This window comes from Colletotrichum jinshuiense, chromosome 7 (genome assembly GCF_051148585.1).
Source record: "Colletotrichum jinshuiense chromosome 7, complete sequence".
Lineage (NCBI taxonomy): Eukaryota > Fungi > Ascomycota > Sordariomycetes > Glomerellales > Glomerellaceae > Colletotrichum > Colletotrichum jinshuiense.
This window is the reverse complement of record NC_139314.1, coordinates 118,588-146,464: the sequence shown is the minus strand read 5'-3', so window position 1 is coordinate 146,464 and position 27,877 is coordinate 118,588. Positions and strand designations below refer to the sequence as shown.

General features: G+C 49.4%; 11 protein-coding genes across 11 annotated transcripts; 5 read left to right on the top strand and 6 right to left on the bottom strand.

The window, feature by feature from the left end:
- Positions 1–588: 588 nt before the first annotated feature.
- EsH8_VII_000042 (acyl-CoA thioesterase) lies at positions 589–1,882 on the top strand (the record flags this gene model as incomplete). Its single annotated transcript, XM_083270175.1, has 2 exons — positions 589–828; positions 896–1,882. The coding sequence occupies 2 exons, from the start codon at positions 589–591 to the stop codon at positions 1,880–1,882; spliced, it is 1,227 nt and encodes a 408-aa protein (XP_083127732.1).
- A 1,028-nt stretch (positions 1,883–2,910) lies between these two features.
- Positions 2,911–4,894, bottom strand: EsH8_VII_000041 (uncharacterized protein; the record flags this gene model as incomplete). Its single annotated transcript, XM_083270174.1, has 2 exons — positions 2,911–4,629; positions 4,685–4,894. 2 exons carry the CDS (start codon positions 4,892–4,894, stop codon positions 2,911–2,913), a joined length of 1,929 nt encoding a protein of 642 aa, XP_083127731.1.
- A 1,310-nt stretch (positions 4,895–6,204) lies between these two features.
- Positions 6,205–7,975, bottom strand: EsH8_VII_000040 (Alpha/Beta hydrolase protein; the record flags this gene model as incomplete). The annotated part of the gene is made up of 2 exons (XM_083270173.1): positions 6,205–6,798; positions 6,863–7,975. The coding sequence occupies 2 exons, from the start codon at positions 7,973–7,975 to the stop codon at positions 6,205–6,207; spliced, it is 1,707 nt and encodes a 568-aa protein (XP_083127730.1).
- Positions 7,976–12,390: 4,415 nt separating this feature from the next.
- EsH8_VII_000039 (lipase family protein) lies at positions 12,391–13,708 on the top strand (the record flags this gene model as incomplete). The annotated part of the gene is made up of 2 exons (XM_083270172.1): positions 12,391–13,588; positions 13,656–13,708. The coding sequence occupies 2 exons, from the start codon at positions 12,391–12,393 to the stop codon at positions 13,706–13,708; spliced, it is 1,251 nt and encodes a 416-aa protein (XP_083127729.1).
- A 661-nt stretch (positions 13,709–14,369) lies between these two features.
- Positions 14,370–14,615, bottom strand: EsH8_VII_000038 (LysM peptidoglycan-binding domain-containing protein; the record flags this gene model as incomplete). The annotated part of the gene is made up of 1 exon (XM_083270171.1): positions 14,370–14,615. The coding sequence occupies one exon, from the start codon at positions 14,613–14,615 to the stop codon at positions 14,370–14,372; it is 246 nt and encodes an 81-aa protein (XP_083127728.1).
- A 1,840-nt stretch (positions 14,616–16,455) lies between these two features.
- On the top strand, positions 16,456–17,421 carry EsH8_VII_000037 (uncharacterized protein; the record flags this gene model as incomplete). Its single annotated transcript, XM_083270170.1, has 1 exon — positions 16,456–17,421. The coding sequence occupies one exon, from the start codon at positions 16,456–16,458 to the stop codon at positions 17,419–17,421; it is 966 nt and encodes a 321-aa protein (XP_083127727.1).
- A 941-nt stretch (positions 17,422–18,362) lies between these two features.
- Positions 18,363–19,904, top strand: EsH8_VII_000036 (ester cyclase; the record flags this gene model as incomplete). The annotated part of the gene is made up of 3 exons (XM_083270169.1): positions 18,363–18,684; positions 18,743–19,186; positions 19,237–19,904. 3 exons carry the CDS (start codon positions 18,363–18,365, stop codon positions 19,902–19,904), a joined length of 1,434 nt encoding a protein of 477 aa, XP_083127726.1.
- A 271-nt stretch (positions 19,905–20,175) lies between these two features.
- On the bottom strand, positions 20,176–20,868 carry EsH8_VII_000035 (uncharacterized protein; the record flags this gene model as incomplete). The annotated part of the gene is made up of 1 exon (XM_083270168.1): positions 20,176–20,868. The coding sequence occupies one exon, from the start codon at positions 20,866–20,868 to the stop codon at positions 20,176–20,178; it is 693 nt and encodes a 230-aa protein (XP_083127725.1).
- A 71-nt stretch (positions 20,869–20,939) lies between these two features.
- EsH8_VII_000034 (uncharacterized protein) lies at positions 20,940–21,830 on the bottom strand (the record flags this gene model as incomplete). The annotated part of the gene is made up of 1 exon (XM_083270167.1): positions 20,940–21,830. One exon carries the CDS (start codon positions 21,828–21,830, stop codon positions 20,940–20,942), a length of 891 nt encoding a protein of 296 aa, XP_083127724.1.
- A 476-nt stretch (positions 21,831–22,306) lies between these two features.
- On the top strand, positions 22,307–23,119 carry EsH8_VII_000033 (uncharacterized protein; the record flags this gene model as incomplete). Its single annotated transcript, XM_083270166.1, has 1 exon — positions 22,307–23,119. The coding sequence occupies one exon, from the start codon at positions 22,307–22,309 to the stop codon at positions 23,117–23,119; it is 813 nt and encodes a 270-aa protein (XP_083127723.1).
- Positions 23,120–24,036: 917 nt separating this feature from the next.
- EsH8_VII_000032 (uncharacterized protein) lies at positions 24,037–24,552 on the bottom strand (the record flags this gene model as incomplete). Its single annotated transcript, XM_083270165.1, has 3 exons — positions 24,037–24,077; positions 24,139–24,248; positions 24,320–24,552. 3 exons carry the CDS (start codon positions 24,550–24,552, stop codon positions 24,037–24,039), a joined length of 384 nt encoding a protein of 127 aa, XP_083127722.1.
- Between the last annotated feature and the right edge of the window lie 3,325 nt (positions 24,553–27,877).

The following is a 27,877-nucleotide window of genomic DNA, read 5'->3' as shown; positions in this document are numbered from 1 at the left end:
AAGACGCCAGCGGAGACGGGATTTTGCAGCCTATCAGAACGCTCAATTGAGTGAAATCTTCAGCCCACCAAGCTATTGAATTTCACCGAGGCTGGATTCCACTCTGCCCATGTTCACCAACAAAACATTGGTCCCACCTCTGCTAAGCGAGCTTCTCTGCCTGGATTGACGAACCACAATCGTTTCAACAGGGGTGCTATGGAATCCCGCTCCGCTCTCATGAGCCTTTACCGCTCACCTGGGGCATCGTGCCTGAGCAGTGGCAATGCCTCTGACCGCCATTTCACCGTGAACAGCTGACTTGTTTTGCGGTGTGCAGAAGGGACCTGAAAGGACCGTGGCTGTCCCATATCCACAGTGTAGTATTGTATTATTACCTAAGTAACAGGCCAGGGATATCCCCAACCACCAGAGGGAATTAGACGTAGAGGAATTGAGCCATTTACACCACATTTCAGCCCCAGACTTCCGCCGGTGGTGAGTTTGCGCCTGACTTGACCGAGGCATGTCCCGTTATTCCACTACAAACCTTCACTGAGCGTCAATTGGTCGTCGCCTCATTAACCTCCCGGTCGAGGAAAGGGCACAATGTTGCGCAAACGGGCGACAGACACTCTGCCATGGGCAACAACTGCTCAGCCCCAAGGACTCGGGGCGACGTTGCGCGCGAGGGCCGTCGCGGCCTTCAAGGCCGCAAAGCCGATGCTCCTGCGGGCCCTTGAACAGACGCAGCGCTGGGCCACGAAGAACAAGGGCAAAGCGTGCCTTGCCGCCCTTGCAGCTGCCGCCCTGTGTCTCAACCTGAAAAGACTGCCGTTCATGTGGCACGTAAGTCATTCCAACAGCACACCCATACCCCTCGCCGAAATAAGGCATCAATCTGACATAAGCCCAGTTCCGTGTCTTCTACAGCATCTGGTTCCCGAGCAAGACTCACTTTGACTCCCGGCCAGGCTCCGTTTTCCGGCCGGTTGTCACCCCTTCTCGTGTGGCCCTGCTTGAGACCGACTACAACTTGCACAAGTCCAACAGCACTTACTTCTCTGACCTTGATGTTGCCAGAACGGAGCTCCTCGCCGCTCTTCGCTCTCAAGCCATCCGTGGCGGACTGTACAAGGAGTACAAGGATGGCGTCCAGGTGCTTCTCGCCAGCGCCTCTTGCAACTTCAAGAAGGAGATCAAGCCCGGTGTAGCTTTCGACATGCACAGCAGAATTCTCACCTGGGATCGCAAGTGGATTTACGTCATCACCCACTTCGCTGAGAGAAGAAAGAAGTCGGCAAACGGCAAGGCGCCTTCTGGATCGCCTAGCGTCTATGCGACAGCCATTTCGAAGTGCGTCGTCAAGGCAGGCCGCCTTACAGTGCCGCCAGAGAAATTCCTAAAGGCAGCGGGAGTGCTCCGTACTGAGGTTCCCAACATGAAATGGGTCGAAAACAACACTTCGTCCGAGTCCTTGAGTAAGTCCAAGAAAGACAAAAAGTCAAAGGACAAGGATTCGCAGGAGAAGTTCCTACAGGCAGCGGGAACTCTTCGTACTGAGATCACCAACATGAATTGGATCGAAAACAACACTTCATTGGAGTCCTTGAGCAAGTCTAAGAAGGACAAAAAGTCAAAGGACAAGGACTCAAAGGACAAGGACTCAAAGGACAAGGATTCAAAGGACAAGGATTCAAAGAAGAAGGACAAGGGACAGAAGTCCTCCAAGAAACACACGGAGACTCCGGTGGTGGCCGCGGTCTCACCCTCGCTCCCGCCAGTGGCCGGCGGATGGACATGGGAACGCGTGGAGGAGGAGCGCGCCCGGGCCTTGAAGGTCGCTGAGGGTTTCGCAAACGGATTAGATGCAGCTCACGAAGAATTCCGCATTTTAGGGTAACGATTAAGTAGGAACGAGCTAGAAGTGTAAAAAAAAGTTCTTCTACGTAGAGAAATATATCACAAGTCACAAGCAAGGCTATCGTGGTGGTGAGTTATAGCAATAAAGCAGCCTTTAGACGTTGTACTAGTGAATACTATATTAGCCACTTTTATAAAGAGATGAACATTTCTAGCATTTAAAGAGACTTACTATATTGGTTAATATAAGCGGTATATAATAAGATTTTAAAAAAAATCTATTTCTATAAATCAAAAGAAAAGTGATACTTATATTATCTACCTTTTAGTTTAAACTTTTATAAATAGCTTCAATTTTAAAAAGTTACTTAAAACTTGAATAGTTTTACTACAATACTATATAGGTAAAACCTTGATGAATGTCACTGTGGTATATTTGGAAGCTGTAAATCGGTGTATAGAATAGAAAGTTAGAACCTGGGCAGCAATAGCCGCGGTAGTGAAGATACGTTGGCATCCTGGAGGTGGAATCTGTAAGCTCTGCTGCTGCGACCGCGGCTTGCTGCTGCTGAACCCTGCTCGTATTCTGGTTGTATGATCCAACAGCAACGCTCATGATAACACCCTTGACTGGAGTAGCCCACGGTCCTTTGTAATTAACCTTGTCAGTGGAGTAATTGCCTGATGCACCAGAAAATAATCACAGTACTTCTACTACAGATCGGGGGCCTTCAACGTTTCATAACTTTCTGCCTGACTGAGTTTTGCATTTGTAGAAGTCAGCGCTCTAAAACACGCGAGAGAAGCAGTCTATATACTTGAATGGCTTTAACAACATCACTGAGCCAGTGCTTCAGTATTGCCCTCGTTGATAAGTACCACTTGCTCCAGTTGTAGTTGAGGCGGTAGTGGTCAATGCATGACAAGCATAGCTTTTACTTGTCGATGAAATCAGTCTGCTCGCGGAAAGCGAGAATGGTTTCAGGCCAGTCACGGGCTCATTCGACTTTCCCCTCATAACCAGGGTGAGCTTCAATCAGGCGGCTCATGTACTCGTTCTGCTGTAGCTCAGATGCTCCACATCAACTGTGACAGACTCAATTTCGCGTCAACCTCATTGAATGCCTTGATGGCGTCGCAAGTAGGAAGCATTCGCGCCAAGTTGCGTTTCCCCTGTCTCCCGCAAAAGCTTTCGTCGATACGATTCATCATCATCTCCGCCTCGCAACGGCCAACCACCAAATTGTGCTTCAGTGGGTTGCTTTGGAACATGCCCATTTCGTCAACATATCCGTATCGTCTGCCAATATTGCCAAGATTGTCGAGAAACTTGCTGCACAGCATGAAAACCGCAAAGAAGTTCAGTCGGGCGATGGGATACGGTCCCTCGAGCTCCAGAAGCACTCTGGCTTTGGACTTTTCCATGTATTCGGAAGGGCTGAGTTTGGCCTGGGCCTCCTTGACTTTGCGGCGTACTTGTTCCTCCGAACCTGACTTGGTTGAAATACCATGAACTGCACCTTGAAACCAAACGTCTCCGTCGTGATTGGAGAAGTGGTGGTCAACGAGCCAACAGTCAACCTCCAAATCCTGTGGTACCTGTGTTAATCCGGCCGTCAGGCTGGACACGCCCATTTTGCCGTATGAATCGGAGCCCTTGTCGATCTTGCTGCGGTAGACGACACGACGATATACAGAGCAAAAGTTCCGATTAGGCAGGCTTCCACGAAAAACGCTCTCGATAAACAGTTGGCAGAGCTCATCAAAGACTGGAATTCTTGGTGTGTCGTCGACCGATTGACGCATGGCGTTGTAGAGATGAAGGGTTGCTGAAATGCTTGCCCAGTCCGAGTTGACCCTGTAGCCGGATATAAAAGCTTGTGTGAGCATTTCCATTATGTGACTTCCGGCTGTCCAAGTCGAGGTGTGGTAAACATCAAACTTTCTCTCGCGGAGATACGCTCCAAGCCCCCGATGGAACGATTGCAACGTGTCGTACCAGCGTTTAGCGCTTTCATTGTCCTGAATCATTGTATTCATTACCTCCATGACAGGAAGGATACTGGCCTGGATTTCCATGGCAAGACGGAGCGATTGTAGTCTACATTGACTGCGAATCAGCTCAGCGTCTGAAACTTGAAAAGCCTCCTCTGCCAAGAAAAACAAATTGAGAGCCGAGACGAGTCTTGCCGAGGCTAGAGGCACGCTTTGCGAGAGAAAGTCTCTAGCAACGAAGAAGAAAGACTCGCATATCGGCGTGAAGCATCCACACGTCAATGGTTTCAGGTCCTCCACCATAGCGATTGCCCGCCCTGTTTCAAAGTCGTCGCGCAAATTGTCGAAAATGGTTTGAACCTGGTCCTTCTCATGTTGACGTAGACCTTCTCCTTTGGAATCATTGATTGCCTTGGGAAGATCTGCGGTCCTGAACTTGCACGCGCATTTAGGGTGGTTGCACAGATATGTCTTACCCAAGAGTTTGGGCTTTGGGGTGTCTGGAAGGGTTGCGCCAAAGTCGTTGATAGCCTCGGCAAGGAAGGTCAATCGAGCTCCTTCGGAGATGTAGACCTCTGGTTCGGCTACGCCCAAAGCTTCTTTGAACAAGTTGCGAACGAATTCGGGCTGGGTAAACATGTAGATGCACACCTCGGCAAATCTGGGTGGCATACCCTTTGCCATGTTGTAGAAAGCGAAATCCGTGAGCCACCCCGCGAAGCAAAGAGGGATGTTGCCTCGAGCAGCATCTTTCCAATACTTTTTCAGCAGAGAGTGCGTAGTATTGAGTTCCTAAGTCCTGGTCAGCGGTTTTTGTCCACATCGACGCCTTGAAAGTAAGCCTTACTACAAGGAAGTAAGCGGCATCAAACACCTCGAAAAGCCAATCATCCTCGATCCTGAAATTAGATGGTACGGATGCCTTTGTAATATTTGTTTCGCCCAATGGCGAAGGAGTCGGAGAACCATGATGCTTGTGGTCGGTGCACGTGGGAGCGGCATGGGTGTTGTTAATGTCGTCTTCGATGAGCGGCAGGTGTGTGAAAATGTTAAACATTGAAAGTCTGTCGCGTTTCGGTTCGTCGGTCGAGTAAACTTCCATAACCTCTGTCAATGGAGTCAAGACCGAGAGTGTCTCCTGAAGCCTATTCATCTGTATTAGTCTACGCAAATTCTTTCGCCAGAGATGTGTTAATTAAGCAGACCGGAGAACAAAAGCTTCGTGGCCATGGTCATCGGCACCAAGCTTCTGATAGATGTTGTAGACATGTTTTCGCTTCGTAATGGCGTCCCGTAGAATGCTAATGACGGAAGTCGGGACAGCTGACTTGGCTTGCTGAAGAACTTTGGCTGCGTTGAGGATATCGCTGGTGGATTTGAATTTCTGCCCGCTGGCGGCTTGAGGTCTCTTAAGGAGGTACTGGCATCAGAGCTAGGTCAAAAAAGCGTTTGTTGACGACTTGTAGGATTGGTAATGCTCCGAGATGGAGTCCAGGTCAGGGGGAGTCATCGTGAAGGGCGGCGATATTGAGGCTCCAGCTAATACGAAAGGAATAGAAGTGGCAGAGAAGAAAAAAGTAGAAATGGAGGGGATAACGTGTTGGAAAGAGGAGGAATTGGCCAACGCGATGGTGAAATCCTTTCAGCAACTCATTTGCCCTTTGGAAAATTTTGCAGACGCTGCCTTGAATCGGGAGAAGGAAGGAGCTTCGTGAGCACCTACTTATTAGAGACGCGAAGTGAAGGCGGCTTGATCTCACTTTACGTGTCATTTCTACCAGCAGGCTTTGAATCATGTCCAGCCTGAGGCAATATGGCATCGTCCTTCGCCCCTTAGAAGTAGTGTGCCATGGCAACCAAAGGAATACCGCTTTGGACACAAGCGTGCTGTAGACGAATCCCTGTATGCAGACAATTATTCGACTATTCTACATCCTAGATTTGGGTCTCATGTCCGTCCATCACAACATAATCTTGAAGACGACGCCTGAATACATTATTTCGCAACTGAAATCTCGGCATCATCTGTAACCGGGCTCGCCTTTTTGTTCCTTTCCCAGTGCTCCTTGTCTGGTTTTCGGTAGTTACTAGCAATTTCCTAATATCACACTGACATACGCAACTAGGCTGAGGGAAGCGCCTACACCCGTGTCACCCGCGTCACTCGGCCGGGTCGTTTATTAGCCGCTCCGTCCACAACCTCCTTACTTAAGGTAAGCGACACGCTGCTTACCTTATCCATCACAAGGCAATAACACGAGACCCATTGTTTCACCTAGCCGGCCAGTTCGTCTTAGAGGCTACTACTATTGGATTATATAATGAGTTTAGTGGGTTGATTGTATTGTTTTGTACGCGCGTGCGAGTCTATTGACGGAATATTTCTAAGTTCTTTTGGATATAATTGAAGCTCGTCGCTCTAAAGTCGTCAGGGACAAGGCGGGTTGAGTTAGGTCCAAACTCCAGGAGCTGCTGTGATTTTTGCCACTTTGGCCAGAAAGTTCCATAGCCAGCAGGAGCAGATAATCCATTGTTAGGATCCAGGGAGGTCGTGAAGGCGATGTAGCGGTCCTGCATTGCTCGGCTAGCTTCATCCGTGCCGTAAAAAGCGTGTGGCAAGTCCGACGTGTGAAAGCTTCCAAGGATAGGTGTTCCACGTTCCCAGGAAGCTTGAAAAGCCCAAGCCGTCATCGAAGTTGGTAACATGTTCAGGAAAGCGCGTCGCATGAGGATGAAAGCGACGTCGCCGAGGATGGCTGCCAGCCGCTTGAACTGAGGGTAGGCTTGATTCATCGTGCCAGTGCCAAATGGGCTGCCATCCGCCCCGCCATTATATTGGTACGTATTGACCAGAGCAGCAATTTCTTCCCGAGTAGCTCCGGGGAAGATAACACCGTTAAGATACGAGATAAGCGCATCTTCAGTGGTGATGTTGGCTTGGAATATGGAAAATACGGTCCCCTGTACGAACATGAGCCTTTGTTGTAGCTAGACAGAAAGGGTTTCAAGGAGGACTTTAACTTACCTCATCTTCTACACTGCCGACGATAATTGGGACTCGGGCAATTTTCCCAGCTTTTGCGAGAGCTTCTCCGCTTGCCGTGAGAATCTTCCCATCAGGCCGCGGCATATAGCTGAGCGCAAATGAGCTGTAGCTCATGAAGACAGGAACGGTATTTGTGGCCGCTAGGAAATCATCGTAGTCAGCCTCCCTTAAGCATGCTACTTTGTCCAATGTAGGATGTGAAGAGCAATTAGCAGCTTCCACAACAGTGTCAAAAATAGCTTGGGCCTTGGGGCCATCCACCGGATCGGCCGGTAGGATGCTGCCGCTGTTCATGATGCCAGCTCTAAACAACGGACGGCCGTTATAGGTGTTGTCGCCATCATAAAGTGCAAGATGGTCAAAGACGCTAAATGCGCCGGCGCTTTCGCCCCATATAGTGACCGCGTCTGGGTCGCCACCGAAGCCTGCAATGTTCTGAGCCACCCACTCTAGGGCCACTCTCTGGTCGAGGAGACCGAGATTTGTAGACCCCTCCGCAAGTAGCTCCTTGCCTCCGAGAAAGCCGAACCCGCCAAGGCGATAGTTGACGGAGACGAGGATGAACGGTTTGCCTTGAGCTACGCCTCTGGGAATGAGGACGGAAGCATTGTATGGCTGCGAGCTGCCGAGTTCGAACCCACCACCATGGATCCAGAACAAAACGGGCAAGCGCGCATCGGGAGTGGTGCCCTCTGGTCGCATGACCGATATGGTCAAGCAGTCTTCGGCCTCACCACCCAATGCCGCCCCTAGAAACAAGGCCCTTTCCACAACAGGATTCGTTAGTACCTCGCCGAGTAGTGGCGGAAACTCTTTGATGGTCATTTGTGGACATGAAGGACCGATTCCAGTTGCGTCAATCTTGCCAAACGTCTCCAGCCGCGCAGGCGGCTTGAGGCGTAGTGATCCTATGGGTGGGGAGGCATAGGGAATCCCACGATAGTATTCAACGCCCTCAACTGCAGAGCCAATAACGGTACCTGCCGGAATCTCTACCGTAGGTTGATCGGCGGTCCGAGGACTTGATATCGATGCAGCAGTGACGGTGCCAAGCAAGACGGCTGTTGTGGTAAGGAGATGCTGTAGGTTCATCGTGTCTAAGATTCCGGACAATAGGGGATGGCGAGGTGTATGACACGGATGGTAAATTTCAGGTATATAAATGTTGCTAAAAGAACTTTTTGGTGTATTGTGAAGAGCAACTAGAAGATATAGACACGTAAGGGGAGACTTCTTAAATTTATATCATCTTTGATACGAGTGTCCCCAAGCTATCATGGCCAGATCCTACGTACGCGCAACTCGAAAGCCTAATTCTCGTTTACACGACCGCTGTTAATTAATTGATGTAACCGTAGACTACCTTAGGCAGGTGAGTTTGACCAAATCTTACAGTCGTGCCAGGATTGTCTAAACGTGCCATCTGGAGTGGCTGGGGATCAACTTGATTACCAATTGTGATAACCCTACCTACATGTAGTCAAGCCCCCGTGTGTACAGTTTATTAATCCTAAACAAGACAAAAGCTCCCAAACCTAAAGTCTCCAGGGAATGGTCCAATGGGAAACGGGTCGTCTCAGGTAAGCAAGTAGCATGTTCCTTGTCGACGTTTTGATTCCATAGTATTCCCTAGTGCTTACTAATAACCGTTATAATACTACCCTGAGGATGCAGAGTTTTAGCGGGCCTGAATACAAGGCCAAGTCGATACAAAATCGTAGAGACGACCTGTTGCGCCCTGCACGTTGAGGCCTTTGCAAATAGTTATGGGCGAAATGCACAGCGTCGCTGAGGCATAGGATATTGAAACATCTACATGACTCTCAACGATTGCTGACCGGCTTATTGGCGGCAAGCATGTGTCTCAGTGGCCATAGGTATTATCTTTGTAAACGTTGAGTTCGTTGTATGGAGAATCAGTTCGTCGGATCCATCGAGCATATTGATAAACTCGCGATGGAGCATTCTTGGCTCTTGGACTGTTAGCGGACCCCGATAATTGGGTATAAATGCAGACTAAAAGCCGCCGCAACCGAACAGGTAATCAAGCCAAGTCTCGATCCTACGGAACAGCGAAACGCTGGCATTACCGAAAGGCGCAAACCGCTTGACGTCTCTCCCGTAGATGGTTTAGTGCTGACATGCCTTCGAACTTTTGTGCAGCATCTTTGCTTACGACAGGCATCGGTAAGCCGTCCTTTGTAGATGACTTACATCAATAGCAAATGATCATCAGTTGGGTATGCGGCCCATGCTGTGGCCATTCCTTCCTTGAAAGGCGTTATCAGGTAGGAGAGAAGTCACATACATTGTCTTGGAGTAGCATGGCGGGATGAATGACATGATTTCGTTACGGGGAAAAGAGGCCTTTGACGAGACTTTGCTTGAAATATCATCACCGACATGGGAATGTACAAGGCATTCGCGACCGAAAAGGCCGCCGAAGTCTTTCTTAGCATTAACTTCATCTAGATTCCTATGGATATACAGGCACACGGCACGAGCGTGATCGTCCACAAAGTTTCGCCTGACGACACGATCAACGTCTCGCTTTCCCTCCCTCGGAAAACCGACCTGGCACTGGTGAGCGCTTCGGAAATCATGTTCTCCCTTGGCTAAGTCTACCGCTGCGCAGAAGACTGCTTCCGCGTTAGCTCAACAAGAGGTTATCAACTTATAGACACTTTCGCATGGATCCCGATACATCAATAAGATAGCCGACTACTGCCGGTATTAGTTTTGTTTCAGTAGACATAGTGACAATTCCTTCATTGTCACTTGAAGCTGAACCGGCAGATTTCATCGTTAATGTTAGGGTTTCTAGGCCCCCTTTGTAATTACGCCTGACATGCGACCCTAGCAGCTCGACCATAAGTGAAGAGCCATATTGATTTCCTAGGTGCAGCTGACTTCATTGAATGAGGGCTGCACAAGAAATTATACGGTTTTGATTTTGACTAATGTGACGAGTCGGGAGCGTAGGAACGAGTTCTTGTAGGCAAAAGTGGTGGGTTCTCCTGTAAGACTATTGCGCAGCGCGTAGAGGAATCTGTACAGGACGGGGCCTCGGTGTGGTCGTGACAACTAAAAATTACTCGGCCAACATCGCAAGCAGCGGTTACCAGTGCATCCAAGTCAAAGAGAGTTTACTGGCAGCCTCAGTTGTCTATCCACGCCCGGTCGACCCCAACGAAATTCGGTTCAGATGCTTTGTGGGCATTTTCTTTGCGAACCGAAGCCTAACTAGTTGGGCGATCCAACAAGAAATGCGCGGAAACGCCACGGCGGAGTACATACGAGTGAAAATTGCTGAGCTTTTTATCTGCGCCCCGTCATATCACATTGTAGTCGTAGAGCCCCTCGGCCCCATTAGTTAAGGTCACGACGTTCGCGAAGAACAGCTTGATTAGTATGGGCTACGTGCCTACCAACTGTTTCATATATTACAGTATGAAAACCAGATCGCAAGCAGAGACCGGGAAGAGAAACCATGATGATCATATAATAGGTCTAGTGCTGTTACGACCCAACCAGTTGGTGTGCTGGCCGGCGTAGCTATATAGTGTAGAACAAGGGATAATGATGCAGGTGCATCATTACCGAAGCTTTTGCTTTGTGGCGCAGTTGATTGCCTTGACCTGCTCGTGACACTTGCGCGCAGCTAAAGATGACCCATTTGCAGTGAGAAGGCTCCATTATCACGACTCACATTGCATTCAGGCTCATCAGTCGACGACTGCTTTTCTCCTAATTCGACAAGCCAAAAATTCCTATCATTAATACTAATAGCACTGCGTAAGATAAATTCAGGCCTATACTCTTTAAAAAGAGAGCAGTAATTCTTTCACTTGTACCGTTACATACATGCTCGGTATTCCTAAGTTAATGATGTCTACTTAAAGCCAACAAGAGACCAGATACCCTTATTGCCAAGGTTGTCCACAGCTTGAATAGTACTATCTTCTGGTCCACCGCCTGCAATATTTTATTAAAACTGGCTTCGATATCGCTAAGGTAGAATGCTTACCAGTAACATTTACATTGGCATTCTCTGGGAATGTAACTTCCTGCGTGACTCTATAGGTCCTTGGGCGTGGGTCATTGTTGTTATAATGGGCAACGGCCTTTTTAGATTTACCGCCGATCGGGTTTTTAGTGGTCGTATTGTTGTCGAGATGGCTTCCTTCTTTAAACTCAAGATCAATATATTCCACAGAGGAAGCAGCGGAAGTCTTCACGAAGTCGGCGTTAAAGGCAACAGTAGCCATATTCTTGGGTAGTAAGATAACAAATTATATTAGGAGTTATTAAGGAGAAAAATAATAGTAGAACTGTAGAGAGTAAATTGCAATTACTTCTAGCTAGAAAGAGTGACCATATTTATATTTACTGATGTAAGTACAGAAATTACACCTTCTTATTGATGTGTAATACATCTTCCTGAATATGTACTAACGCCATTTTTGTCTAGACTTGTTTGCATGCATTAATTCGCCATCTAGCTTGAATTCCTACAATCATTCTTCAGGTTTGAATTTCTAGGCAAGGACCTTAACAAGTTTACTCCGCCCTTGGCAAGAGTATCGTCAGTCTCACTTAATAGGATCGCGATCCAATTTAGGTATAAATAAACTTTAATATTACCACCACCTTAAAATCAAAACGCTTGCAGATGGAGATGCAACAAACTCATTTAAAGCGCTTAATGATGACCGCCATACATTACCTAAGATCGTATATCCTCCAGACAAACAACTTGAAATATGCCACAATGTGTTTTAGACATGTCTTGAAATATTAGATAGTAGGTAGTGTTAACGTTGGCGCGATAAAAGCCACTCGGCCCACTCCTTTCCAAAGCTGAACTAAGACATTTATCTGCCACTTTTAATTAAGAGTTAATCGCTGTTGTATGGCCTGCATTGTTAAATCTTAGTGTATAAGCTAATTTCTACTACACTGTTTAACTTGTTTACCTAATACAGCTGTAAAATGTTTAAAGGCGGGATTGAGAGCTTGTGCAACTGTGGCTGGCTGAATAGAAATTTAGGTCTCAGCCGGTCTAGATATTAGTTTTAAGAATCAGGCCATAATGGGGCCTTAGAGACATAGCATCTATGTTTCATTACGAATGCATCTCTTTTCTGGTTCGTTCGCAGCGATAGCCTTAGATACCTTCGCATTGAAACTCTCTAATAGCATCCTACAGGCTTGGAACACACCTTAATACCGCTTTCAATAGTGATTGTATTTTTACCTTTGTATCCTAAACTAAAAGCTAAGCATAGAAATCAAGAATAAGCTAGTAAGAGAAACAGCTGTAAAACAACCTCCTAGAAAATTAATAAATAGAGGTAATACAATAAAATAGATTGTAGAAGAAACAGAGCTGCAAAATATAAAGACTGTATAAGAGCACATCGAATTTTAGACATCCTTGAATCGCATCACATTTTTACAACATCAATACAAAAAACATATTCTTACAACTTTAATTAGCTACCAACATGGCTATCCACACTTCTTCCCCCTCTAAGCTTCACCATGCCCTTGCCCTTGCCAACCTAGAGAGACTGTCTAAGCACGAACCTCCAAAACAACCAGAAAATGAGCATGAATCCGATCCCAAGGTAGATCGGTGTGACATTGTCTTATCCCGCCTGATAAAGTGGAGCAATGCGAACAAATCTGACATCGACGAGTCGATTGCTTCCCAAGTCTTTGGCGGCAAAGCTGATATCTCTTGGTCACGGGCTTTCCTCCCTTTCATGGAGAGTATGGGAATGTACCTACGAGACTACGGCAAGCTGCTTCAAGCTTGGAAGAACTACCGCAATTATAAGGCAAACGGATCCTCTAACGCGGCTGATCTGGAAATCTGTATCCACCAGTACAATGCGGCGTACGATCCCATACGCAAACTCGCACAATCGTGGAATATGGACTATGTCACTCTCTGCGACTTGATTCACACCCCGCCTGATGGACACCTTGATTGGGATGGGCCTTACTGCGGCGCCTTCTTCACTACCGACCTCCAGCAGGATAAGCCTTTTGTCGGAGTAGCATTTAAGGGCACTAATCCGGCAAATCCACGTGACATATTTGTGGATTACAACTATGAACTCACGGACTCCGGAAAATACCTTGGCGGCACGCAAGTGTCTCTCGGTGTTTTTACAGCTCTTTTTGCAGAGTTTGAAAAGGTTGAAGACACCGCTTATAACTACATTATTGCCGCACTTGAATCTTGCGTGCAGAAGATACCGAAGGCGTCTGGCAGCCTCGTTCGTGCGCATGTCACGGGCCATTCACTTGGGGGTTCCTACTCCTCGTTCTTTTACGCTCAGCTACTCCAGGATGCTGGAGGTTTAGGACCAGAAGTGGAGACCGGAGACGAATACACATTCGGTGCCCCTCGGGTCGGAAGTCAAGCATGGGCAGTTTACAACAACAGTGTCGTCTCCCCATCTGAGGGCCAGTCCTGGAGGATTGTGAATAATGATGATCTAGTACCACAGATCCCGCCTACAAGCTTGAAACCCAACCAACTAGATTTCTATCACATCGACAAAGGAATGAAGATATTTAGTGATAGTCCCCCGGAGCCTATATCAACCGAGATTGGAGGTCCTACGCCACCAATAGTCAACTTTAAGGACTTTTGTGAGCTCGTCAAAGCTGTAATTGATGCAACAGATCACTGTAAGTCATTTTTCTTTTTCGGAGTCTTTTGTATAAATAAAACTTACTAACCTTTTTTAATTTTTAGTGCCTATTGCGTACCATAAATCAATTGTGTATGCTATCAAGAACACAAAGTAAACGCTATGTTACAACCAGTTAGACACGCTAGTTAAGGTTCTTTCCAGACAGTGGGGATCAAGGTATAAATTACATTAAGGATACAACTACTCATGGGAACGTAGGGCTGCTACAACGCAGTTAGGCTCTGACTGGCTTTAAGAGGCAATATTGCGCATTTTCAGAGTTGCAGGAAGCCCATATTATTATATTGTACAGGGCACCTATTTAACGACTGGGAAGCAAGACACAACTTAATTTATTTGAAACTCATGCCAGCGGGCGCCTGTTGGATAAGCCACATTGGTGCATCCGGCTGGCGGAGGTCATTGAACTGATCAAGAGCATGTTCACTTGAATGAGGCAAACTTGGCTTGCGCTGTGAGCGGTTACATGACATCTTTCTTCGTTGGACCCCAGTGGTGGGTAATTGTGGTACACTGTTTTGTTTCAACTCCAGATATTGTAGTTTCTGGTTTATATTACACAGTGAATTATGAACAAGCGATGCCGTGCTAGGTGAGAATAACTCAAAGACGTTCCTCCGCGTGTGGCATCTCAGACATTCCCCAAGCTTCCACCCAACAGCAATATGCTTCCCGGGAACATAAAGAGCAGGGTTCGTGCAACATCGATGACGTTCAGCCTCGGCCGCCGTGCCGGGAGTGCTCGGGCACAAATACTAGACACACGGCACGAAGATGGTGGTTCCAGGCTTAATGGAGTCCGGGTTGGGGATGCTGTTGATCGTCGCGAGCTGGGTGGAGGTGGTGCCAAAGTCCTTAGCGATGTCATTGAGGTTGTCTCCGCTGACGACGGTATAGGAGCCGAATCCGGGATGAGCGATGTCTACTTTGCATCCGCGTCCGGCCTCGGTCAGGCCCGCGAAGGCGCTTATAGTGTAGAATAGGATTGATGAGATCTTCATTCTGGCGGATTATCTGGTGAGGAACCAGCGGAAAATATTTGGAAGTGTCGTGGAGGACCAGTGCGTGTAGTTGGGGATTTCACAATAATAAGGTAGATAGCGGCGTGGGTTGCGGCCGTGTTTTAAGTAGTCCGAGGTCTCCTGTCATCATCCTGTCTGTGTGCGTTGCTTTGACGGAAGTGCTTGAGCCCATGACGCCATCCAATGCGAGTGCCAAACGAGCGTGGCAGTTGTTACAAACTTTATTTAAGAAGTATACAATTCGTTGCGCGGTGTACAATTGTAAGTAATGCTGAGTGCACATTGACTCAGTTCACCGCATTGTTCGAGATGCCCCAGAAGCGGGCGCAAGCCAGGCCGCTGATGCAGTTTGACAACCGCAAGGAAGACTATACACGGGCGAAGTACAAGAACGTGCGCTTCTATCATTCATGGGACTGACGGGCCTGAATCTCCATGGCGTCTACGGCTCGGTGCCGTTGAGAGGTCTTTGCCCAGTACCCTGCCTGGCAGCCGGCTCCAACCCGTCCAACTGCACTGTCGTTGCCGAAATTCTTATGTCACTCACTACTTACAGGAAACGATGAGGAGTTCATGAACATCAAAAGTCTTTTCCTATTGGTTTCTTTTCAGCATAAAGATAGTTGCAAAGCAGGAGCTTGCACCACAGACAAAAGTCGAAGAATACTTTCCCCGTGTGGATTTCCGAATACCGAAAGATTCAGCTTCGCTTTTGCCACGACCACACCGAGGGCGGTATGGCGCGGTGTGGCGCAGAGGCTTTGGAACACTCCTTGCAAGCCTGTTACGATCGCCTGGACCTGTACATATTTTGCTGCGCGCTGCGCAATAATAGCCTTACAGCACAACTAACCACTTTATCTATAAGAGCCTCATCCCTACGCTCCCGGCTCGTCACTGCTTTCTATTTAAATAGTACTATAATCATTTTTATCCAACCTTGTCTTCGGAACTTATCCTGGCATTCAAATCCCTTGACTTGACGTTCTCATCAAATTGAGGCCCGACAGTGGCATCACCACTAGACCATCGAGCACAAGGCGGACATGCGTACACACTAGGCCAATTAAACAATGTCGCACTCTCCCAGCCCTCACGTGCGCTCCCTGGTAGCAATCACTTGAATGCGAACTACGGTTACTCAATCAGAATGGGCGTATAACTTTGAAAATCATCACTCATTTTTATTGTTAAACGCTTAATGAGTGGAATATCATCATTATTCCTGATGTCTTTCCTGGCTGGAGCACGAGATGGCATAACATTTTAAAAGGAATCGGCGACATTCCCGAAACAGACGGCAACTCCTGGGGCGTCTGCTTTCCAGCTCTTGATAAGCAAATCAAAATTTTCATTCATGTCTATACCCATATTTTCTCTCTCTCCAAAGACACTGCGTAGTTGCTTTAATCTCTGTTTATCGTGTCACTTGTTGTTGAACCACGACACGCTCCCCCTGCCGATACCCTTGCCCAACACCGGACAAGATACGTACCTACCTCGGCCGCCCGCCGGGCCCTGCGGCGGCTTATCTTTTCCCTTCATAAACATCTGTAAGTCATCGGCATTAACAACTCGTTTATCAAACTCTATACTAGCAGACCCTATGGAGATACACTAGACTGTTGGACGGACTTAACGGCCGGATTTACTAGACGGGCTTCATATAGGCCAACCCTTCGACGAGATGGGTTATAAATACTAGTGCCTTTCCATGGCTTTCACTCAGTATTTTCCAAACAAAGGTCAGCTGGATATCACTTCGCTTTAGTATTTTTACAACAAAACGCCATTAAAGTTCGTTTACAATCGAGTTATAATGGCCACTGAAAATCACACTATCCTCCTTACCGCCGGTGGCGGCAACATTGGCTCTCAGCTCATTCCTCGGCTGCTGGAGGATCTTTCGCATCCAAAGATCATCCTCCCTACGTCCAACTCTGCCAGCCTCCTACGTCGACTGCCCTTTGTCTCGAATGACCAAGTTTTGGTAGAGGAAGGAGACATCAAGGACGCGCAATGGTTCGAGTCTCTCCTCTCGACGCACTCCGTTAATACCGTCTTCGTCTGTTTGACAGGAGTAGACGAGCTCATCACGACGTTTAATATCTTCGATGCCATGTTCAAGGTTCCATCAATAAGACACCTGGTCTACGTTTCGGCATGCGGAGACTACACCCTCCAATCGGCAGTCAATCATGGCCGACTCCTCAACATGTGCGCTGGCCACATCGCCGTCAAGTTCATTTCCGAGGGCAAACTTCGGTACGGAATGCCGAGCGAGAGTTTCACCTGGACCATCCTTGGTCCTGGTTTATTCACCAGCAATGACCTCCTTTACAAAACGTCCCTGCTTGAAAAGAGCTTCTACGAGGAACCGGTCGGCTCCAAGGGAGTAGCCAAGGTTGATACATCCGACATTGCTCTGGCGGCATACAAGGCACTCATGGACCAAGGCCGCACGCTTAACCGCCAGAAGATTATGATTGGTTCGCTGAAGACCTACACTGCTGCTGAAATTGCAGCGCTATGGTCGAAAGCCCTGGGCAAAGAGATCAAGGCGGCCGATAGCGACGAGGGTACCCTCACTGCCTTTGAGAATCTCATGGGTAAATATACTAGCCCGGCATGGGGAAGAGACCTCAGGCTCTTGTATGAAAACTTTAACAGGGAGCGTTTTGGCATGACTGAGGAGGACTACAAGCGCCAGGTTGAGTTTCTGGGTAGGGAGCCACGGGCCTATGAGAACTTCATCGAGGAAACGGCGAAGAGCTGGTTACAGTGATCGGATTATACGTTGTTGGAGTGGCTGGGGAGTTACGAAGTGGAGTCATAGCGGGCGTCGGACGGATCAACGGCAGCTTAGCCCCCCATTTTCTGTCAAGCAGGCTGGCTTACTCAGCGGTCTCGGGTGTTACGGCTAATTTGTATAAATACAACCACTCTTCTTTTATCAATCTGACCTGGCCCAGTGAGATGTTTAGACCGCTGACTAAGCGGTGATCCGATAGATGGTGATAGCAGCGCCGTTCTTAGCGGCGAGTCCCGCCACGAAAAGACGGCGCCCTAGACTTGGACTAGCGGGCAATATGTCAGTACGGGTTTCAACTAGTCGTAGTAAGGATGAAGGATACCGACCACGTTATCATTGGGGATAAGGCTAAATGCGATTGAAAATGATAAAATTTCCCAAGTCCAGGTGACACAGCTTTTCAACAAGTTCAAAGTGATGTTAAATGTGACAACTAAGCAACCCAGCGCAGCAGTTGTAGTAGTTGCAGCATCTACAGCATCATAGGCTATAGGCAGATCAATTTCTACGGCTTGACCTGGGGGAGCGTGTTGAGTTGCGAGGGTGGCTACTGGCTAGTGAAACTAATAAAACCTGTGCAATACAGCGCAGTGGGATTAATATGTATAAAACATATGTAATAGACCTACACTACTAGAGCAAGGCCCAATCCAGCTGAGATAGTCATGAGCAAATTTAAATGTAGTAAATTAAGCGACCCTAGCTGCTTGGCCATCATGGCGCATCGCGACGCCTAGACTTGACCCCGCTGATGGCCAAGCACATTCGAAATATGACGTCATTATCAGGTGGACACAAGCACTCGTCTCATGAAATCAAACAAGAAATGGAATTTTGGCTCAGGAAGAGGAAACCTCTGAAGCTTGCAAACTCAGCTATTCCCCTACAAGCTGAAGCTGTAAGACAAATCCTTCATGAACATCGATATCCCGAACCTGGTCAAGGCCGCCGTGCCGGAATCAGAAGGACGCAATGCGCGCATCGTCTCAGACAACCTTACCCGCTCCAACTACAGAGATCCCAACTTCCTGTCCCAGAATTTCCCTCGCGCGCGACCCAAGCTATACGTAACTGCGGAAGATGATGAGTTCGATCAGATGACACTGGATGAATGGCGCGACGAGAACTTTGATGTCGAATATTTGCCAATGGGAAACAGCGCGGACAAGTACCGGAGCAAGATCCGCTCGTTGAGCAAAAAGAACATGGGGCCCTGTGAGACTTTTGGAATCGTCGGTTAGTGACGAGAAAGACATGGATTATACTAGATGCACAATGCGCTGATACTTGACAGCATATGGCGATGCTGCAGCCGTCTGCCTGGAGCACTACCACGTCATGGACAATAACCCAGAGTTCAAGCTCGGCCTGCTCATCGCATACTATCCGACGGCCATTCCAGACCCTCAAGGGCACTTCCCTAGCAGCATCTCGGCTCTTGTTCATCTCGCTGCAGGAGAGGAGATTGGCGTCACGAAGCAAACCCAGATGGTAGGGATACAAGGCAAGCGGCGCACGACCCGCAAGAAGGTGGAAAGCGGCATCGGCACGGGAGGGACCTTGCGACTCGCGTACCCAACCTACACTTACGACGCCGAGCCTGGTTTCGCCGAGCATGACCTGGATGAATACAACAAAGTCTCCGCCGAGTTGGCGTGGAGCCGGAGCTTGGGTGCGGCGAGGAAAGCGTTCAACAATCACGTCGACTTGGAACTTGTGTTGGAGGAAAACGTACAGGGTCAGTATCCAAACGATGCGGAAGGGCATAGACCGAGCTGACTTGCGCAGGAAAATTCTTTACCCGAAACCTGAACCAAACGCTGTCAACGTACACGACACACAAGAGCCCGCACGTCACTCATATCCCGACCCTGACGGGAGGTATTGGAGCACCAGAGCTCGAACGCTTCTACTCTCAATTCTTCAGCAACCCCCCGTCAATGAAACTGACCCTGATTTCGCGCACCATCGGGGCCGATCGAGTCGTCGACGAGGTTCACGTCCGCTTCAAGCATACCGAGGAAATGCCGTGGATCTTGCCCGGTGTCCCGGCAACAAACAAGCGGGTCGAAGTGCTCGTGGTCAGCATCGTCGGATTGAGAGGAGGCAAGCTTTACCATGAGCACGTGTATTGGGACCAGGCCAGTGTTCTAGTGCAAATTGGCTTGTTGGACCCGAAACTAGTACCAGATGCGGCACGCAAGAACGGAGTGCAGCGGCTGCCAGTCGTCGGAAGAGAGGCGGCGAGACGAGTTCTGAAAGGGTGGGACCCGGATGAGGAAGGAGAAGCTGACAATCAACTGATATCGGGTTGGGATGAGAACGAACATGGAGATGAGGGAGGCGAAGACGGGGGAGTCAAAGACAGTGAACGACCCAAGAAGAAAGATTCAGACAAGAAGAGTCTCCCCGAAAGGCCAAAGTCTTCTACGGAAGACTCTGGGGTTAAGTCATGATGGGAGCCAAAAAGGAACGGCTAGGCTTGTCGGAGGGTTTTGAGGTCATGATCAATAAATCTTGCAGTAATTATGCCCGGCCAAGTCATTGAAGTCTTGTTGCATGTCGCACTTTGTGTCGCGCTCCATGACCCAAACTGTCCAGGATACCGGGATCGGCTGGGGTTTTGCGGCAGACCGCCGGCCCCACAACCGGAGAGTTGGTGCGCTCATTACTTTATTCCATTGGCATCAGGCACACTATTTAAGTCTCGCCGTTCCCCGTGTAATACTACATAACCGTACAGTTCGACTGTCTAAGAGAAACATCAAAGCCTTGTTGCCCTGGCGCCGCAGTAACCTCAAGCCCGATGATCTTCTTCGATCTTTCTCCAGTAACCCCGCGCCGAGTACCCCGAACACCAATTTCTCGCATCTTTCTCATGTCACCACTCATCGCTGCCTCATAGATCGCATCCCTCCCGTTCCAACCCGGACAAAACCACAGCTTCACCTCTGGATCAAATCCACAGGCCACCACGCCATCCAAACTTACGTTCGCCGTCAACCGAAGATAGATGTACCCGGTAAAGCTACTCTCCCCATCCGTGATGAACATGAGCCTCTGCGGGTTCCACATCCGGGCGGGATAGGCGGATATGATCTCGATGGATGAAGACAAGATATGGAACCGGATGGCACCGTGGGAGACGAACTTCATCCGCGTGGCTATTTGGGTGACTGCTTCTGTCTCGATGTGTTTCTTAATATAGATCGTGTGCGAAGTTTGCGGGGAATTCTTCGCAAGCTTGACGAGTATGTGCGGCTTGGCGCGGAGGAAGACGCCGCCACCTTGGTCTTCAAGATAGAGTCCGATTTCGTTCCGTGAGCCGTCGCTGGAGTCATGGCTTCCGAGGCCGAGAAGTTGGGTGTTTCTTTCTGCCATTGATGTTTCGGCGACTATGCGCAAACCTTTGTTGGTCATGGTGTACTGTTCGGAAGTCTGTCAGCTTTTTGTTTTGACAAACACCATTGCCCACCTCCATGACAGGGAGCTCAAGAACCAGGTGTGCCTACTTCGGGATTGTACTTTGTATCCCGACTCAACTCCAATTTGCCCGAATTTCTAAACTCTCGAGGAGAACTGGCCAGGATACCGCGATACTCTGGCAGATCTTGCGCCCCTGAATCTCCGGGGGAGGCCATCCACGCAAAAAGAGTAAGATCATTCGTCTCCTTGATGATTTCCTCCTGGAGACGCATAAAGGCACCGCTCCCCTCGCCATACAACATGGGCATGTTGACACCGAAAATTCCAAGCAGACTGTAAGCGCTATCTTCCTCTCGAGTCGTGACCCGTGTTGCTGCCCAAGACATACGGACTGCCACCGGTATACTTGAAAGGAGTTGCCCAATGCTTGGTCCCGGGGCAGAGCCATGGAGCAGAATCTTCTCGCTGATACCAGTTCGGCGATGGATGACATCGCGAAGTTGGGCACCAGTACCAATCAGGTCCCAATCTCTATCGAAAAAGAGAAGCTCCCTCGGAGCAATGAGCTCTTGCAATGTCCAACCGCGAGTAAACCACCGGGACTCTGCAAAGGCCTGGTTGGTTCCTACGTCCGAGAGGAAAACGTAGCAAACTGCTGCGTTGGCATACCACTTGAACATGGAGTTGATGGCCTCGGAGAGTTCTGCGCTTGACGTCTTGTCGATGCAGCAGGTGTCGACCCAGGCGTAGTTGTGCCCGCGCTCAAGCGCGATGCGGCAAGTCTCGCGTATCTTGACCCATCCGCGCTTCTGGGCCAACGTCTTGGCATTGCTGATTACATCTTGATAGGTGACTTCGTCAGCTTCCCATACATGGGATAGGATGACGTAGGACTTCGGTATCGAGGAACCGAAAAACTCCTCGATCTTGAGGGTAGAACAGTTGAGGAGCTTCATAACGCTGCAATGGAGTAAGTTGTCAATCTAGAACACGTTTCATCAACAAAAGAGTAATAGTCGCAAAGATGGGTTTGAAAGTGGAGTGTATGCCTTGTTTTAATTAGTTCATGAGCAACGGACTGTTGAGTAAGCATGCATACTTGGCCTCTTTTGCTGCAGGCGAGCCTGTTAGAGCACAAATGGCTTAGTTGCTGCCTGGGTGGTGAAAATGTAGACTAGTGCAATCGCTCTTGGTTGCATAAACCAATCACAAGGCAAACTGTCTGAAGACTCGTTAGAAGTCACCTAAGCCGCCGTTGCGGGGCGGTATTCCCTGCGTAGTCGCCTTAATTGCTATACTAACATTAAACCAACTTATTTTTCCCCTCCGGTCAGCAAGTACAACTTCATACAACTCCTTCTCCAGAACCCAACAAAGCCGAGGCGATACCGGAGAACGTCGCTAAGATCCTGGACCACAACACGACGACAAGATGCCGACGCTTGATCAAGTCGAGTACTCGCAAGAGGCCACGGTCGCCGCCGTGACCGACTTCTACGCTTTCCTGACCAAGATGTACCTTCCCGAGTCGGCTGTTGTGCACCCGCCGCCGGGAGGGTGGCCGACATTGGCCAATGATTTACGGGGCCTGGGGAAGTCGGACGAGGTGCTGAGCCTGCTTTCCCACCTGCCGTACGTCCGCCAAGATCTCGACGATAACGAGATACCGGAAGTCACCCCCGGGGGCCGTTGGATAGACTGGCGCATGTCCGGTATCTGGGTACGGGAGGGCGGCAGTGACATCGACGAGCTTCGCACCATCACCGAGGGCCCCGCCATCATGGAGCATGTGCCCGAGAGCGTCGTCGGGCTGACAATGAGCGAGCACCATGTCTTCCTGATTGACACGGAACTCGGCGTCGTCTACTGGCCCGAGTGTCCCGGCCGGCTCCGCGACGGTCGCCGGTGCATCGAGGACGACCCGTACGACTACTGCGACGACGACGAAGACGCCGAGTGGCGTGCCGACGGCGCCGCCTGGTCTGTCGCCGACTTCTTCAAGGTGCTCAAGGCCGAGTACCGCTTGCTGCGTTGGGTGCCGTGGAACGAATACGAGGTCTTGGATTCGGAGACCACGATGACGAGGAACCCTATCCCGGTACTCCAGGATGTTTACCGGCGCCACGGCTGGCCTAATTCGCAACAGTATCGCAAGGAGGAGTGCCTCAAGGAGACGAAGGCGGTCAGGGTCGCAATAGAGGAGCAGGGAGGGGATGAGGAGGGGAGCGATGCAGAGGGCGCTTAGAGTTAATGCGAACTAGGTGTCCTCGTTTGCGTGCTTGGCATGCTTGGCAAGAGGTGATTCCCGAGCACAGTACTTTGATGGTAGAGTCCCACAGCCAACACAAAATAACCGTCTTCGTATCGAAACCGTTGTTCGTGGAAATCATACTCTTCCCCTCAAGCAGTCAATGAGGCAGCGCAGCCCCGACCCAAACATCTACTCAGACTTCGGTCCGGGTTTTGACTTGAGGTTCGGGAATATCATCCGGTTCCTGACACTTAGTTACAGACTGACGACGTCTTCTACGTCCCTCATCTAGATACACCGGACGTGGCGGTCGTCTTGGTGAGGGTCCGCAGTGTGCAGAACAGGATGCAAACACGGCGAGTCTAGACGACAGGTGCAATTCAGACAATGCGAGTCGGTCAGCTTTATCCTTGAGGCACGGGGACTCGCTGGGGTCTCCCAAGGAAAATCAGCTTCTCTTGCAGTGTTGACCTGAAGTTGCTCAATTTCACCCAACTCCTCGATAGTGAGGAAACCCGTTTCCCGAGTCGAGCTTCTGCCTGCACAGGCAGTTTGTGATTCCAACAGTCTAATAATAATGGCATAACTTGTAGAATAAAAACGAAATGTATAGGTGACGCGTATCTCATAGACAATCAGTCTAGCATGTTGCGTTAAATGAAAATGTTGGAATCACTGGGAATTCCTTATTGCGTTTATAGATCGTGTATGATGGAGGGTAAAAGTTTTCATGTTATTATCGTAACTCTAGGTAAAGAGGAGAGGAAGCTATCTAAGGGCTGGCGGCAGAGACGAGACTGACGGGATTGTGGCCCACCTTCGGCCGTAGTAAGATCGGTCCCGAGATGGTCCGATTGGCAGGGCCGCACAGGATATCTGGCATCCAGCGATATCTTATTCCAACAGTTTCTCTAGCAGTGAAGTACACCGTTCTGATTCCCAATGCACGAGTCTATTTCACACACATCATGGTTAATAAAAACTGTATATATAATAGTGCTGTAAGTACTTACTCATTGCCGCAGCTGTGTAAACTCTCTGGCCAGCATTGTTATTGCAGTAGCCTCCAAACGTCGCATAGTCATCCTGTACGTAGAGATCACAAGATGCCCCGGCACCGCCACTATCAATAAATAGTCAGCTTCCCTAGTTCCGTTGTCGTTGTATAAGAGCTCTAAAAGACAAGTGATTTACCCTGGGCCAGAGCAGCCGATGACGCCGTTGTTATTTGTGTAGCAGTTGGCGACATTGATCGAAGTATCAACATATGTTCCGGCAGCGTTTCTGCAGTCGGCGTTCAGCCCTCTGTGGTTGGCGTCGCCGGCATAGGCCCGAAGGTTGTTGCATGATCCAAGGTAGCCGCCATCGGCAAGAGTGGCGGGCATGTAGGCACTAACGGCCAAGAAGATGAGGGTAGAAATATACATTGCTGCTAAAAATGAGGCGAGTTATGTTGGTGTATGAGACTGAGATCTAGAAACTGGGTTACAAAAAGGCAGAATGAGAAAGAAGGCAGTATTTATAAAATACCAAGGTGCAACTCACCTAGCGTTGATAAGCTGACGAGTAGCTACATTACAAACAAACCCCAATCGGATGGTCGGCATCGTGGATTCTGTAGTGGGCCTGATGAAGGTTGACTTGTGGGTATCGCGTTGTGTGATGCTGGACGCGATGTTTAGCAAGGCCTCGTAGGGGCCCAGCCCGTTATATTGCTGACCGCATGTATGCTGCAAGTAATACTAAACCTGCTTGGTTCATACAAGGATATATACGCTGTATTTGTCATTAGGTATGGTGCCTGGCCTATGGCCTGTGACCCTCGAGCCCAGCTTTTTAAGCTTGTGGCGACTCTGCTTGTTGAACCCCTAACATCTGGCAACACTAGGACTGCAGTTTGCTCCGATTCTTTGACACTCAAGTAGTAAAAAAGTTCCGGGGAACGTATTGTGGCGATTTCCTCGGCTAAAACTGTCATTTGAGGAGGAAAGACTTGGAAACCAGGGTGATTTCGATGTTAGGGTGTCATGACACAACCAGTAGTTGTACTGGCGGGCACAACTATACAATGCATAACAGGAGATAATGAGAGGGGGTTCTCATTACTGAATCGTTTGCTCTGTGCCGCAGTTGGTTGTCCTGGCCTACTCGTGACACTGAGACGGTCCGGCCCCAGTAACCTCTCTATCACATGGTTGGCTGGTCTATTTGGGGTACATCACGAAAACGCTTACAATGTGTAATAAATCTTCTTTTCTCACCTAGAAAACGTTCCTTAATGATACAATCTGGAAAATAAAAAAAAGTCTGTCTGGCCGCGGCATTTACTGCATGTCACTTAGTTGATTTTACTAACGGAAATTTCTACGGCTTCTTCTCGACTGGGAAAAGTTCTCCTTTCTTCTTAACGGTCCATCACCCTGGAATTGGGTTCTCCGGAGCCGGGGTTAAGAAATCAAGCAATCATGTGCGCTTGCGGCGCATGCAACCGCAGTGGGGAGACGCAGTGCGTTCCTGCACTTGCAGGGACCCCGGGTCGTCGGATGTCAGCCTTCTGACTGGCGGCCAGGTTTCATGGAAAATATGAATGCAAGACTCCCATTTGCCTTCAGTTTCGACAAGATGATAAGTTCGGAGTTGCTCCAGGCCAATATTTGGAGGTCAATTGGCATCAGATCTGATTTTTGAGAGTTTTGGGCTCCCTGATTTAGATGTCTAGCATTTTCACTCAGTAAGTACCTCTGACAACGAAACGATACACCTCCGTTTGCGTTGTCCTAGGTAAACTTCAATACCACAAACCAAAAAGTGCTCAGATACATGCCCAACCACTCTAGGTCCCAGTCCTCTTCTATCTTTCGAGACAAAATTTTCGTCCGTTAGCGCTTACACCTATCCACCGAGCTGGCCCTCTACCTAGCCCGGCTGCTCTAGGGCACCACTGGTTCATCCTACGAGCACTTCAGTTCGGAGCGGCTAGTCTAAGCGCTATCCTAACGGGTGTTGATTGACTCCATTTTCGGCAAGGGCGGCGTAGAGCCAATGATATCTATGGCCTGAGAATACATGAAAATATTTACCCAATTAAATACTTCTGTATCAGCGTTTTCAGGGTAAAAATGGGTATTTCAGGTTAAGGGGCCCCAAGCTCCGTTAAAGATGGGTGCTAGTAGATGTCGCTACTCGGCCTGTCACCACTAGCACCGCTAGTGCCCAGGCTTCTCTCGGCCGATATTTACTGTGGAGTGTGGTTACTAGTGGGCCCCCAGCAACTCCGCGATTCCGACTGTGCATGGCTGTCAGCGCCGCGCGCGCGATGAGGGATCCATCCTGGCAATGCGGCAATCTTCATGACTACCGACCCCATGCAGCCGATGAGAAAGCAGTATTGCCGAAGCAGAGCAATCGTCTCCACGGTGTTCCATCTCCACCTACCACAACTGGATCAAATGTCAGCTGCACAAAATTGGCTTTGCTCCACCCCGGAGACGAAGCTCCCGCTGCCATGTCCAGGAAGACCGGCCCGAAATCCATCGAACGCCCTTCACCTTGGACAGCTCCGTCGGGAACGACACTGGTACCGGTATCGGTGGTGTTCAGGAAAAGGTTGACATTGCCCTATTCTGCCACAGTTTGTATGGCATGAAGCCCAAACCCAGTTGTATCGAACAGGCGCTGGAAATGGTTGTCAAGCGACCAGAAGGCGGATAGATTGGTGGTGGTTTCCTACCGCGACGGCACCCTATATCTCGACGGCGTGGTGTGCCAGCCATCGAACGGTCTCTTTCCCTACCAGGGTCGTTCGCGTGGCCAATGATGACAAGGTACTGGACTATCTTGCTCCTCCCATTGCGGGCTTTACGATGCAAGAGGCGGATGTGGAGGACGGGGCTATCCGAGCCGAGTGGCGCAAGGTGTGCCGCGCGCCGCGCGCCCTTGGGTCAACATGAGGAAGCCTACCCCTGAGAATATCTTGTTCGGCTCCGAGTGGTGGTGGCTTATGTATCCGTACCGCACCGTCGTATCTACAGGCTGCATTGCATTGGTAGGTGGGGCCAAGCTGGCCCTTTGGCCCGACTGCGCTTATGGAATTCTCCTGTCGTTTTTCCGACAGCAGAATAACGTCAGCAGCTCCGCCCTCTCAATTGGGTTATATAATTCCTACTCCACCTTTAAACGCTACCTAGGACCATCCATTTCCATCCCGCGTCGACACATTGATAACAGTCAACTGCATGCCCTGAATACATCGCAATTCACTTTGCGTAATCAATGTGTCCCCTGGTGTGCTGGTGTGGCCGTTTCTTTTGCATGCAGAACCAAGACACACCGTCCCCGATGTGACAAGCCTAATACTAAGATAGAAGGCGCTTCAGCACAACGGACCTGCACTGGATGGATGGCCTGTGAAGGACGAAATCCTGCCCCGGGTCAGTTAATCCGTTCTGACCGATTTTCAGGTGAGAAAATTGGTCGGAACAACTTCTGGCCAATCCTGGCCTCGGTGAATGTGGGACACCCCCATGCTATCACATGACGACGCATCCCAGATGTGTATGAGTACCTGTCTTGGAGGGCGTTCTTGGTGTCAGTGAAAGCGGCAGCGTAGCGAATGCCGCAGAGGCTGCTGCAGTGGCTGCCGTTATCCGGCCAGTAATTGTTCCGCAACAAATGCACTGCCGCAGTGCAGAGGAGTAGCTGCAGGTACGTGGAGCGCGGGTGAGCAAGCAGCCGGGAGAGCCGGTGGTGGAT